The sequence below is a fragment of the Tamandua tetradactyla genome, chromosome 7 (assembly GCF_023851605.1).
Source record: "Tamandua tetradactyla isolate mTamTet1 chromosome 7, mTamTet1.pri, whole genome shotgun sequence".
NCBI classification, from domain to species: Eukaryota; Metazoa; Chordata; class Mammalia; order Pilosa; family Myrmecophagidae; genus Tamandua; species Tamandua tetradactyla.
In genome coordinates, this window is record NC_135333.1 from 132,216,844 (window position 1) to 132,231,231 (window position 14,388).

The following is a 14,388-nucleotide window of genomic DNA, read 5'->3' on the forward strand; positions in this document are numbered from 1 at the left end:
AGAATGTTCTGAAATTAATGGTGATGGATACACAGCTCTGTGACTATATTAAATAAAAAACAGTATATTTTTAAAGAGTGAATTTTATGATATGTGAATTGTATCTCAATAAAACTTATTATATGTATATATATATATATATATATATATATAACACAAAGGAAAAATCTTGGAAAGAAATGAATCAAATTTATGAGGAAAGGAAGAGCCCAGTGATTAAAAAGGTAAAAGATTCCTGGAAATTCTTTAACTTGATGCTGTAAGCAGAGTGGAGAATAGTTGAGTGAGGATAAAATGAAACTTGGAAGTATGCTAAAACCTGTTTATAAGTTTATAAGTTATAGGTAATTGATGTCTTCCTAAGTATACTAGCAGCCCTGCATTTTAATAATTACACATTAATGCCCCTAAACTTACTTTCATATGTTTAACTTGGGCATTCATCTATTAGCTGTCAAATGTTACAAGCTATCACTTAGTAGGGCTACCTGTCAGTCAAAACAACTTGATTTTAGCAATGTTGCCACTTCTACCCTTATTTAAAAAAAAAAAAAAAAAAGAAAGCCCTTTTTGGAATAGTACTAAGTATATGAGAAATATATTTTTAAGGAAATGTCTGACACTTTTCCTGCTTTCTGTTACTTTTTTACTTGTTTATGTATTGAGTTCAGTTTACTTTTTGTGAAATTATTTACCAGAGTAAAGAAATATAAAACTGTGGTAAAAGATCTTTCTTAAGAATCTTTATTATTCTTAAATTTAGGCATATTGTCTACACATATATAACCAAAAGGAATTGAGAAAGGATCTTGCTTAAGACATTTTCCTAACAGTTTCATTTTCCTAAAGTATTTAAGAAAAATTGGTCTCTTCCTTAGACTGCATTGACCCTTGTTCTGAAACTCATTATAATTGAAACCTATGATATAAAATATACACATCATCCATTACATCTTTGATTAAAATGATTTTGGAGCAACTTACGGACAAATTTATATTAATGATTTGAGACTGTGAATTTGAATAAATTATGTGAATGTATTTGAGATGACTTACGTACGTATACACAGATATCTACGTTATGATGTCCTTTCTAATTTACTGTTGAAGTGGGCGGAATGAATCATCTCCGAGAGAACGGCATAGTTCACCGTGACATTAAGCCAGGAAATATCATGCGTGTTATAGGAGAAGATGGCCAATCTGTGTACAAACTCACAGATTTTGGTGCAGCTAGAGAATTAGAAGATGATGAACAGTTTGTTTCTCTTTATGGCACAGAAGAATATTTGGTAAGTCATTCATCACTAATTTTTTTTAAAGAAGCTGTATGTATTGCAGATATAATTGGGTATCAAATATAATTCAGTATCCATAACATGTCTTATGTATCTTTTATGACAAAAGTTAAATTTTCTATTCTGATGAATATGGGGGGTAACAAGGGAATTAGAAACTAACTTCTAAGAATGCTGTTTTTCTATTAAAATTTTTTCAAGTTTTATAACACTCTTTAGTCCCTTAATTTTACTAATGTTATGGATTTGTATTAAAGCCGTCTCTAAATAATAATAATAAGCTGTCTCTATACTTGGAGAATCTAGCTAGTAAAGGCTCTTTTTTTTTGGCATCTGAGCAGTTAGTATAGTAAAGCTTGTTAGAATACTATTCCCTAAAGAGTGAAATTCTTTATAAGTCTGAAACAAGAATTATATTCAGGGGAGATTATTGAAGAACTCATCACTGTTAAAAATCCACTCACAAAATGAAATACCTTTGAAAAAAATCTAACTTAAAATGCTAGAGAACTCTTTGGTTGAAAAGTTCCTAGGTTTATATATGTGTTTGTGTAAAGTTAGTAAATGTTTGAAACACTTAAGAAAATATACTTAAAAGTAAATATATTTAACTGTAATCAAGAAGTATATAATATATAGCTATAGGTAATTGTGGCTCTGGCTTTTTATGTCAAAAGTTGTAGATTCTGTGATTATTTTTCAATTGAATTCTATTGTTGTAATCTTAGAGGGATAAAGTCTTGTCACCCTTTTAGTTTCATTCAGATTATTCTAAGTCTGGAATGAACTAAAGTGCCTGAAATTCTCCTCCTAACAACATGTAATCCAAAATTAACCTGTAGTTATATTTGATGACCTTTTAGATAAGAATAGGTTGAAAATAGATTTCTTCCATTCATTAAATATTTATGGAGTGTCTACTGTGTACCAGTCATGTTCAGTGGTGAACAAGACACATGATTCCTGCTCTTATGGAGCCCACATTTTAGTGGGGAAATAGACAATAATTAAATAAGGGAAATTCAGATAATTGAAGTGTGAGGATAATAAATTAGGGTAATCAGATAAAGAGTGACTAGCAAAAGAAAGATAGGTAAATCTCCCTTAAGACCTAAATGAACTACACTTAAATGATAAAATTTGAGCTATGTATTTGGACAAAGGCTTTACAAGCAGAAAGAATCACGAGTGCAAAGCCTGGAGACAAGAATGACATTGGTGTTGAAGAAACAGAAAGAATGGTAGTTTGGGTAGCGTTTAATGAGGGGAAGGGACTGGTGGCAGGAGCTGGAATTGGAGGACTGGCAGGGGCCAGCCCAATTGTATTGGCTGTTGGGTTCAACCCTGTTAGACCAAAGCCCTCTTTTTATCATAAATACTTTGTAATGTACCATTTGGTAACTTAAAATCAAATTCTTAGATAATATAACAAACCTGCAAGCCTAATGAAAAGAATAGTATAATATCTTAATGATAATTAAGAGAAATATTATATAATAAAACAATAGGTATTTAATATGCAAAGAGTTCAGAAACAACTCTACTAGCAAAGAAAATAGGTGCATGTGCCTATATGTAATCTCACTTGAATGGAAATGCAGTTACAAATGTATATTGTATTAGTGAATCACAATTCACAAGTGGTGGTGGTATTATTGACATAATTTTCCAAAGCAATGAACAATTCTTGGTCAAGTTTCTAACTAAACAAAGTAAATTCTTCCCCCAGTTTACATATAGCTGCATTCTTGGCAAAAATACTTTGTGTTTATATATAAAATGGACTTAGATAATTACAAACAGGTTTCTTGCTTATGTGAATACCTGGCAGGATATCCGAAAGTCATACAGGCTATGTCTCTTATACTGCAGGATGTCTCCTCCCTACTTTTGTGATGACCAAAGCAAAAAATACCACCAGCCTTCAGTGATGCTCTTCCCCAGTACCAATATAATACCTCCATATATCCTCCTAGGACTTCAGTTTAATTTTTCTTCTTATAGGTTTTTAATTGGAAACAACAAAACGTTAAATAAATTAACTCCAAAGTTATACCATTACCTAACATGAAAGTTTAATCTATTTCCATTCCCAGATTATTCCCATCCCTGTTTTCAAATACAGTATACCAGAAGTTACAAAATGAGATATTAGTTATAAAATGGATAAAGATCAGCAATCTAGAAATAGTCCGTATTTGAATGAAAACTGCCCCCATTTTGAAATTCCTTAGAATTGAAGGCCAGTATGTTAAGGTCCAAAGAAAAGCCCAACATTCTTTCCTCCAACATTTTTACTATAATAGATTTCTTCTCAATGATATAATCCTGAGAACTTTAGAGTAGTTGTGTCTTTATTCTCCTGTTCCAGATTCAGCAGTCCACGCATAGTAAAACCAAGCCCTACACAAGTACAAGTAGCTCGTTCAGGAGAGAGCCAATGATTGCAGACATATCCGACCAGCATGTGTTAAGCCACTACCAGTCAGTTACTCCTTGAGAAATAGCTTACAGCTGTACCAATTAGGTAATGCATTTTGAACATTTTGAGGAGAACAACACCTTGTCTTCTAGAATCACTGTACCTCCTGTTCACAGGTTGGCAACCTCATGTTCCAGAAGATATTAATCATGCCCGAATACTCTTGGCCTATTTGCAGCACCATTTATACCAGAGGATAGAAGTCTAGCTAGCACTTCCTTAGAAAATAGTTACTTACGTGCATCACAGAGCCAGCTGAACCTCTCTAAGATGTCTGACGTCTACCCGAAATTCCAGATCTTATCATGTACATCTCAGCTTTTGATTTCTAATAAAATATATTTCCCAGAAGTGTTCCTCTCAGATTCATGTAATGCCTCATTTAGAAGCATTCTCTCACCAGTGTTACCTGCATTGGCTCCAAGTTCTCTAGCCAAATTCCATAGTCATGAGGGATTGTTTTGGTTTGGTGCATTTGGGTGGTGACTACTTTAATCCAGAATGTACTTTAATAGCTTTATCTTCCAAAATCTTAAAGTTGCCACTATACAGCTCCCATATAGACAGATGTCAGGTGACTAGTGGTTGTTCTCTACAGAGATGAATGTCTATCAGAATCTCAGTCTGGATCCGTAAGCACCAAAGCTCTGTCCCATAGGATCCACCTATTCTCAACAACTAATACAATGCTTAAGGGCATATGTGTTTTTAATATCAGACCAGCTACTTGTCTGGATCCTTAGAACCTCTACTAATTCAGTCAAGCTAGTACTCTGAGTGCATTTAACTGGCCCTGATGGCTTGCAAGTGAGTAATGAGGGAAAGGAATCAAAGCTGCCTTGTGGATTTTGGGAATGAGCAACTGGAGAGATGGTGCTGCTGTTTATTTAGAGGATAAAGATAAGAGGGAAACAGGCTTGAGTGGAAAGATCAAGAGTCTATTTTGGACAGGTTAAATTTGAACTGATATTAGATATTCAAGGGAACAATAATACAGAAAATCTGGAACTCAGGGCAGGAGGAAGATTTTAGAAGTTAAAATATATACATGTTATATAATGCCATTGGCCTGATGGGACATGAGGAAGTAGACACAGGAATGAGCATGGACAGCTATTTTGAGAACTTGCTGTGCTAGGAAGCAAAGAATTGGGTGATAGCTGGAGGGAAATTTGGAGTCAGTATAGGGTTATTTTAAAAATGGAGGTATTTTAAAATATGTTTGTAAGCTGATAGAAATGATCCTATAGAGAAAGGAAAATTGATGCAGAAAATAAAAGGGGTTAATTGTGGGTATTGATTCCTGGAATTGGTCAGACAGTATGATGGACTCCACAGCACAAATGGAAAAGTTGGCCTTTGCTAGGATCTAGGCTAACTGTGAAGTGAGCCTACATTATGAACATGAATACAGGTAGGTTAGAATTTGGTAAAGGCGTAAGGGAGAGTTGATCTCTGGTTGCTTCTATTTCCTTGATGCAGTATGAAGTGAAGTCTTCAAATTGGGGGTCAAAGGAGGTGGTATTGAAGATTTAAGGAGAATGAGGAAGCTGTGAAATAGTCTTTCAGAATACAAAGGTGAAATTATTAGGAAAATATGATAGAAATTTTAACATTATTGAGTATCTTTTTTCCATAATGTTTTGCAGTAGATCACAAGTTGATAGGGTTTTTTGTTTGTTTCTTTTCAGCATCCTGATATGTATGAAAGAGCAGTACTAAGAAAAGATCATCAGAAGAAATATGGAGCAACAGTTGATCTTTGGAGCATTGGGGTAACATTTTACCATGCAGCTACTGGATCACTGCCATTTAGACCTTTTGAAGGGCCTCGTAGGAATAAGGAAGTGATGTAAGTGGTTTCTTCATCTAAAATTAGAAATAAATTTTGAAATATGTGTATCTTATTTTGTATCATAGAGATTTACACAAATGAAAATTGGTTTACAGGCATTTCTGATATTTAAGCTATGATTTTTAACAAGAATGCAGCCTTATAAAAGTATATGAACATAATTTTGTATAACATATTTAAATGTCTTACCGGCATTTAATTATATTTTTTTGTTTTTTTTTCTTGTTTTTCTCAACCTGGAATTTTTGGTCCATCATTAAAAATAATTGCTTTCTGCATTTTTATTTCAGCACAGCACTCATTTATTTCACCTGTATAATTAATTACAAGGGATTTTCCTCTATAGAAATGAAAAAAATAATACAATTCTATGCAGTACTAGGACCAAATATAATTTTTAGCCTGAACTGATCTGATGTCTTTTACTATTAAAAAAAAAAACACATTTTGGCAGTTATGTAATATTGCCACTTCCCATAAGGTTTGATGTTCTTATTTTCATTTGTCTCTAGATATTTACCAGTTTCTCTTGCAATTTCTTCTTTGACCCATTGAATGTCTAAGAGTGTGTTATTTAACCTCCATATATTTGTAAAAGTTCTCATTCTTTGGTGGTTATTGACTTGCAGCTTCATTCCATTGTGGTCAGAGAAAGTCCTTTGAATAATTTCAGCGTTTTTAAATTTATTAATACTGATTTTGTGCTCCAACGTATCATCTATTCTGGAGAGCATTCCGTTGGCACTAGAGAAGAATGTATAGCATGGTTTTTTGGGGTATAATGATTTATATATGTCTGTTAGGTCTGATTCATTTATCACATTGTTTAGGTCCTCTGTTTCCTTATTGGTCCTCTGACTGGTTGTTCTTTCTATGGAAGAAAGTGATGTGTTGAAGTTTTCCACTGTTGTTGTTCAAACATGTATTGCTACCTTCAATTTTGCCAATGTTTTCTTCATGTACTTTGGAGCTCCTCGATTCGGAGCATAGACATTTATGATTGTTATTTCTTCTTGGTGAATTGTCTCTTTTATTAATATGATGTGTCCTTTGTCTCTTATGACATTTTTGCATTTAAAGACTATTTTGTCTGATATTAGTATAGTTATTACTCCTTTCTTTTGGTTACAGCTTGCGTGAAATATTTTTTTCCATCCTTTCACTTTCAATCCATTTGTATCCCTGGGCCATTGATTAGTCTCTTGTAAATAGCATAGATGGATCATATTTTTTAATCTAGTCTGCCAATCTGTATTTTAATTGGGGAGTTTAATCCATTCACATTCAAAGTTCTTACTATAAAAGCAGTTCTAGAGTCTACCATTTTATCCTTTGGTTTTTATATGTCAGATCTATTTTTTCTTCTCTCTGTTTTTATCCTTTAGGTTACCCTTACTTCAGTTCTGTGCCTTCCTCCAAACCTCTCTCTCCTGTCTTTTTTTTCAGCCAATAGAATTCCCTTTAATATTTCATGCAAGGCAGATCTCTTGGTAACAAATTCTGTCATTTGTTTGTGAAAATTTTAATCTGTCTCTCATTTTGAAGGACAGTTTTGCTGGAGAAAGAATTCTTGGCTTACAATTTTCTCTTTTAGAATCTTAAATATATCATTGCCTTCTTGCATCCAGGGTAAGAATGCCTCCTGTTGAGTAGTCTGAACTTAGTCTTATATGGCTTCCCTTGTGTATTAGTTAGTGTTCTCTAGAGAAACAGAATCAACAGGGAACACTCACAAATATGAAATTTATAAAAGCGTCTCAGGTGACCGCCAGAACGCAGAGTCCAAAATCTGCAGAGCAGGCTGTGAAGCCAACGATTCCGATTGAAGATCTGGACGAACTCCAGAGGAGAGGCTCACCAGCCAAAACAGGAAGAGCCTGTCTCTTCTGAATCCTCCTTAAAAGGCTTCCAGTGATCAGATTAAGCATTACTCATTGCAGAGGACACTCCCCTTTGGCTGATGACAAATGTAATCAGCTGTGGATGTAATTGACATGATCATGATTTAATTCTATGAAATGTCCTTATCGCAACACGCAAGCCAGCACTTGCCCAACCAGACAAACAGGTACCACCACTTGGCCGAGTTGACACATGAAACTAACCATGACACCTTGTGTGTAGTGAATTGTTTTTCTCTTGCTGCTTTCAGAACTTTCTGCTTCTCTTTAGCATTTGACAGTCTGATTAGTATGTGTCTTGGAGTGAGTCTGTTTGGATTTATTCTATTTCAAGTTTGTTGGGCTTCTTTGATTTGCATATATATGTCTTTTATAAGGGTTGGAAAGTTTGCCCCAATTATCTCCTCAAATAATCTTCCTAGCCCTTTACTCTCCTTTTCTCCTTCTTGTAATACCAGTATTTCTTATATTTGTGTGCTTTGTGTTGTCATCATTTCCCTAAGATCCAATTTAAATTTTTCCATCTTTTTTACCATTTGTTCTTTTGTGCATTCACATTCAATTGTCCTGTCCTCTCGCTCTCTTATTCTTTCTTCTGCCCCTTCAGATCTGCTGTTGTGTATCTCTAGTATATTTTTAATTTGATCTCCAGTATCTTTGGTTTCCATAAGATCTGCTATTTTTCTATTTATTCTTTCATATTCTTCCTTATGCTCTTCTAGTGTCTTCTTGATATCCTTTATGCCTTTAGCCAACCCATTATACAGGAGATTTGTATGAACATCTTTGATTAGTTGTTCCAGATTCTATGTCTCCTCTGGCTTTTTAATATGGCTTGCCCATATCTTCTTGCGTCTTCATATGTGTAGTGATTTTTTGTTGATTTTTCAGCATTTTATTATCTTGATAAGGTTAATTTTGAAAGTTGATTTCCCTCACTTGTCTAAGATTTTATATTTTCTTGGGTTTGCATTTAAGATCTTCCTTTGCACTTGGTTTGTCAGTAATTCCTTGCCAAATCAAGGCCAGAACTCTTGCAGTAGGTGCAACTCTAACTGAAGATCTGTTAAAGACTAGGGAGAAAGGCAGTTTGCCAGACACTTTCCCTGTCTTCCCAACAGATGGCGCTCTTTGGCCACCTCTTTCCCTCAGGTCCGACTTTCCCCAACTATGTCAGCTGCTGGGCCAGGACCTAGCTAGGTGACCTAGCTAGTCAAGGCCTCAAGTCTCTGTGCACACTGAAAGCTCCCAGCCTCAGGGCTGGGGATTGGGGGGTAGACACTATACATTCCACAGAGAATCTCCTCGTGGGCATGATGGGTCTGATGATTCCCAGGCTCATGTGTGGAATGACCTTAGGCTGTGGAGCAGAGAGTTTAAACTTTTCCAGCTCACAGCCAGCCTCGGAATACCTGGTGATATGGCGCAGTTCACGCCCTAGCTCCCATTGCTCAGTCTATGCACGCTGTGAATACTGACTGCATGAAGAAAGGATAGAGGTAGTGGGACCCAGACATTGTTTTTTTCACCAGCCAGTTGTCAGATTGGTTCTGCTCTGCAATCCTCCCTCCTCCTGACTTTAGGGCCCCCCAGTCCCCAGCAGAGCCAGGTGCCCACAGTGACCTGCCTCAGCAGTGAGTAGTAGGCACTGTGCACTGCAGCAAGGTCTGTGTGCATAGGTAAACCAAGACTCCTGGCTTCTGGGTTCCCACACAGGAGCTGCCAGCTGCAGAGCTGAGAGAGAAGATCTTGCAAGGCTGGCTGCAGAGGTGTGGAAGTGGGGAAGCGCGCTGCTCCTTCTGTACCTGTTCCAGCCTGCATGTCACAGCCTGCCCCAGATACTGTCACAACTGAGTAAACTCACTCCATTTTCTCAATCATAATTTCTCTGCTTTTTTATCAAGATCCTCCCTATATAATGTAGAAGTCCCTCTCTGGTCAGGTACCCTGGAACTCCTGCTAGGTCATTTTTGTCCTTTCTCTGGTTGTTCCATGGTGTAAGGGTGAACTCAGCCTATCCTGTTCTACCATCTTCCCGAAAGTCTCTGGCAGTAATATACTATTAAATTTGTTTTCTTCTAGTGTTGCAGGTTCAAGCCAGAGACAGAATGCATTTTAGTAGTACAATATAAGTTTGCATACTGCCATAATTATTAGGAAATAATTACTATATGTAAAAATCACTTGTGGTAACCAAATAGGGGAAAACAGATCATTTCTGAATGTGAAACTTATTATAAAATTCATTCATACGTTGTTCTTACTTATTTTTATATTAAAAGAAATTAGTAAATCACCATGCTTCAACAGAAATAGCCAACCTACGAAAGTGTAAAACTGTGAGGTTATGAATGTTGTTTAGTTTAGTGAATGTAACTCACTGGCAGCCTTAAATCTGTCCAACCATTCTTTTAGATCTTCATCTTTCTTAGACCTTTATATATATTTGACTCTGCCTTTCATAAGCAATATAACTTAAAGAAATAAATGCAACTTTAAAATTACAATCATTTACTTTAGTCTCATCTTAGAAAATTGTGGAGGAATCATAGTTTTCCTTTCGCTTGTTTGAAGAAGTAAAACAAATTCCTATGGAACCATAAACTATTGCTAAAACCTGGATATCTAAATATTTTCCAGCAAGGACATTGTACATATCCAGGAGAAAAAAAAATCATTAATTGTACTGATAATTTTGGTGTAACATCATCTTGACCCTGTTTTATAGCAGTGCTTTTTTTCTTTCTTAAACTTTTTATTTTGAAATAATTTCTAGCTAAAAGACAGTTGCAAAAATTATACAAATCCATACAGAAAGTTCCAACATATTCCCCTCCTCCCTTCACCAGAAACCCAGATCTACCAATTTTAACAATTTGCTAGATTTAGCAGTGCCTTTTTTAAAAGGAAAATTTTTAGCAGTGCCTTTTAAGTAAAATCTCTTCATTAACCAAGATTGAGAATCAGTTTGTGTTTTTCTCATTAAAATATAAATTATAGCTACTGTGTAGTCTACCTAGTCTCAAAGGCTTAGAAGGTAGGTAGGTAAGATGAAGATAGATGGATAAATACATTGAATGATATTGGCGAATGTTAAAAGTTAGTGGATCCCATTGGTGGATCCCACCCAATATCTGGATGGGAAGTATGTTGGAGTTCTTTCTTGTATAGATTTTATATTATGTTTGCAACTGTCCATAAATTTGAAATTATTTCAAAATAAGTTTTTTTAAAAAAATTATGTCTATAAAAATTAAAATAAAATATATTATGCCTATTAATTTTTTTTTTTTTTTTTTTTTTGCAAGGGGAGGCATTGGGAATTGAACCCAGGTCTCCAGCAGGGCAGGGGAGAACTCAGCCTGCTGAGCCATGATGGCCTGCCCTTTTTTTTTTTGCACTGTTAATGTTTTTATTTGTTTAGTAGTGTTCTAAAGCGATATCAGCACTCATTTGTTACCCTAAATGTGGATTAAATAAAAGTATCATGCTCCTTAACAAAGGAAACATATAACTCATAAATAAGTAGGAGCACCTGATGATTTTTGTCTGACCACCATATAGGCAGAGACACCATTAAAAGAATTTATTTCTTTATCTGCACAGAAACTGAACATTTTGTAAACATTGATTTCTAATGAATGTTTAGTAGTGGTTAATGTAGTCAGTTATGATTGTTTTACTTTACTAGTAAAAAATCCTTCCATGTCTTTCTTGCATGTTTTATGAATGCTTTTATGCATAAATTTTATCAAAATAGTTTTGACTTTTCCAAAAATTTGTGGGCATTCCTTTAAGAATTCTACCACTTATTCTATTCACTTCTCTTTTCTTACATTAATCTCACATACTTCCACTTCTTCCTCCGCAGTCAGAACTTATGTGAATGTGAAACTTATTTTTCATATTAATTTCCTTCTTCTGGAAATCTTTTTTTTTTTAACAAAAACATTTTTCTTTTATATGACACAAAATTTAAAGCTTTAAGATACAGGTAATATTATTTTATTTATTTATTTTTATTTATTAAACGTAACAACACACAAACACCAACATTCTTACCATATTTTGGAAATCTCTTATGTCAGTAATCCTGATTGCCTATGCTGAGAGAGAAAGCAGCAAACAGGTCCAAATCAGTTGTACTGGTTTGTTCTAGTTTTTAAAAAAAGTTCACTGATGTAATAACATGGATGGACCTAGAGAATATTATGCTGAGTGAATCCAGCCAAAAACTAAAGGACAAATACTGTATGGTCCCACTGATGTGAACGGACATTCGAGAATAAACTTGAAATATGTCATTGGTAACAGAGTCCAGCAGGAGTTAGAAACAGGGTAAGATAATGGGTAATTGGAGCTGAAGGGATACAGACTGTGCAACAGGACTAGATACAAAAACTCAAAAATGGACAGCGCAATAATACCTAATTGTAAAGTAATCATGTTAAAACACTGAATGAAGCTGCATCTGAGCTATAGGGTTTTTTTTTGGTTTTTTTTGTTTGTTTGTTTTTTTTACTATTATTACTACTTTTATTTCTTTTCTCTATATTAACATTCTATATCTTTTTCTGTTGTGTTGCTAGTTCCTCTAAACCGATGCAAATGTACTAAGAAACGATGATCATGCATCTATGTGATGATGTTAAGAATTACTGATTGCATATGTAGAATGGTATGATTTCTAAATGTTGTGTTAATTTCTTTTTTTTTCGTTAATAAAAAAAAAAGCTACTAAACTCCTGAAGAAAATGAATAAATGAATACAGAATTAAGAGCAAAAAAAAAAAAAAAAAAGTTCACTGATGTGCTCAGATTACATTTATTTAGATGTTAAACCAAAAAATATCTGCCAGAAATAATATCTATAAAGTTCTTTCAAATGCTACAGTATTGTGTTTTAAATTTTCATCTGGGTAAAAGTATTCTTAAAGGCAAGAGGTCCTCTCTTATTTCTCTCTACTTTTAGGTTTTGTTTAGGTTAATGTTGAAATCTGAAAGGACAATGTTCATTGAATTGGTACATCATTATAATATTCTTTTGCTTCCTTATCCATCTCTATCTTCAGTTCATCTTTATTTTTATCACCTTCAGCAGGAATCAAATTCAGTTTGGCTCAAAAGTTTGGTATATGCACCTATTTCAATATGTATATATATTTTTTCAATATGCAAAGAAAATTTTCCTGATAGTGTGCTATGTGTAGTTTTCTTTCTCTTTTGTAAGAATGCTATATTTCATTCTGCAGTAATTTCATAATCCAGTTGACTGTGCCTTTGGATAATATCAGTAAGAGAGATGAGATGCTTTTTTCGTGCTCAAAGAGACATCCTGTGACATAATTTTTTGTGTTTGCTCAATTTTTTCAGATGGAAAAATTAATATTTTTGTTGTGAACATCAAGATACTATTATATGGCACTCTGAGATCCCAAATGAAAATTGATTATGGCATATATAAAACATTCGTACAACCACTATTCTACTTCAGTCACTCATATTCAGAGTATTTTGATTGTTTTATGGATCCTGTGAACATCAATCACAAAGTTTCGTCTAGTAGATAATTGTAGGTGCAATTGAGGAAATACTTTTGCAAACCCATTAATAAGTAATGAACTTCTTATTCTATACTGTTTTTATTCTTCCAAAGGTATAAGATAATTACTGGGAAGCCTTCTGGTGCAATATCTGGAGTACAGAAAGCAGAAAATGGTCCAATTGACTGGAGTGGAGACATGCCTGTTTCTTGTAGTCTTTCTAGGTAAATATGTTGTATCTAATTCTCCTCTTGTTTGAAATCTTCACGAAAATCACAAATACGTAGCTTAGTCTTGTTTTGTTTTTCTTTTTAAATAGATGTTAAACCATATGCTTTGAATGATTTTTGCCTTTGTGGTATGTAAAGATTATTTTGATATATATAAATAATTTCACCAGAGATCTCTGTTATGACAAAGGGCATGTATTTTTGAGATTGCCAGTCTCTGGTCTTGGGATTTCTGTCCAACATGGCTATCCAACTCAAGACCTTGGTATATTTTCTACTGACCTCCAAACTGGTGTACCACAAGAACCATAAATATATGAGTAACTTCTCAATTGGAATTCTAAAAACACAAACACTCAAGAAGCTTAATATAATCCTTACTTTAAAAAAGAACTCAAATAAAAAAGACAAGAATAATAGTGTCTAGTACTTTCTCAAGCATTTCAGATGTTCGTTTGGGTCTTCGTTAATTTAGCATCCAGGACAGGAAAAAAATTGTATTGTCAGGTAAGAATCCTATTGTCTCAAAGAAAGAATTAAGGTGAAATAAATTTAAGGTAAAGTGTAAATTATTTTAGATTTCCTTCTGGAAATAAACCCAGGACACTCATCAAGAAGCTATTCAGTAGTTGACTTCCATTTTTCTGGAGAGTGGTAGTTGTATAATCAAAAGTGAATACATACATAGGTTATGATTTACTGGCATAGCCCCTGTTTTAAGCCATTGGTGCTTTTTTGTGTGTCTTTGAACATATAAATCAATATATAAAATAAGCTAATAAAATACCACTTATTTTTTATATTAGGTTCTGTGAAAGTTCATTTAAACTGAGAGTTCCACTGCTAAAATAATTTGAAAGCCACTGTTCTAGCAATGTAGTTTTTTGCCCTTTAAAAAAAAAATTATGTAATGCATCTAGAATTTGATGAAGAAATCCATTGTGTTGGAAAGTAGAAATTTGCTATTACGATAATGATGTTTTGTGATTTTTTCCTCTTTTAAAGAAGTTGTGGATTTATAGAACAATCATGCACAAGATTTAGGATCCCCTCATACCATCTATTATTGACACCTTGCA

General features: G+C 34.2%; 1 protein-coding gene across 3 annotated transcripts in view; it reads left to right on the forward strand.

Annotated features, from left to right (window-relative positions):
• Window positions 1-14,388, forward strand: part of TBK1 (TANK binding kinase 1) — an 83,214-nt gene that overhangs the window by 9,720 nt on the left and 59,106 nt on the right. For all 3 annotated transcript variants that reach the window (XM_077111300.1, XM_077111301.1, XM_077111303.1), the window contains exons 5-7: window positions 1,111-1,292; window positions 5,472-5,632; window positions 13,193-13,303. In XM_077111300.1, coding sequence (XP_076967415.1) covers window positions 1,111-1,292; window positions 5,472-5,632; window positions 13,193-13,303 — 454 coding nt within the window. The remainder of the gene's footprint in view (window positions 1-1,110; window positions 1,293-5,471; window positions 5,633-13,192; window positions 13,304-14,388) is intronic.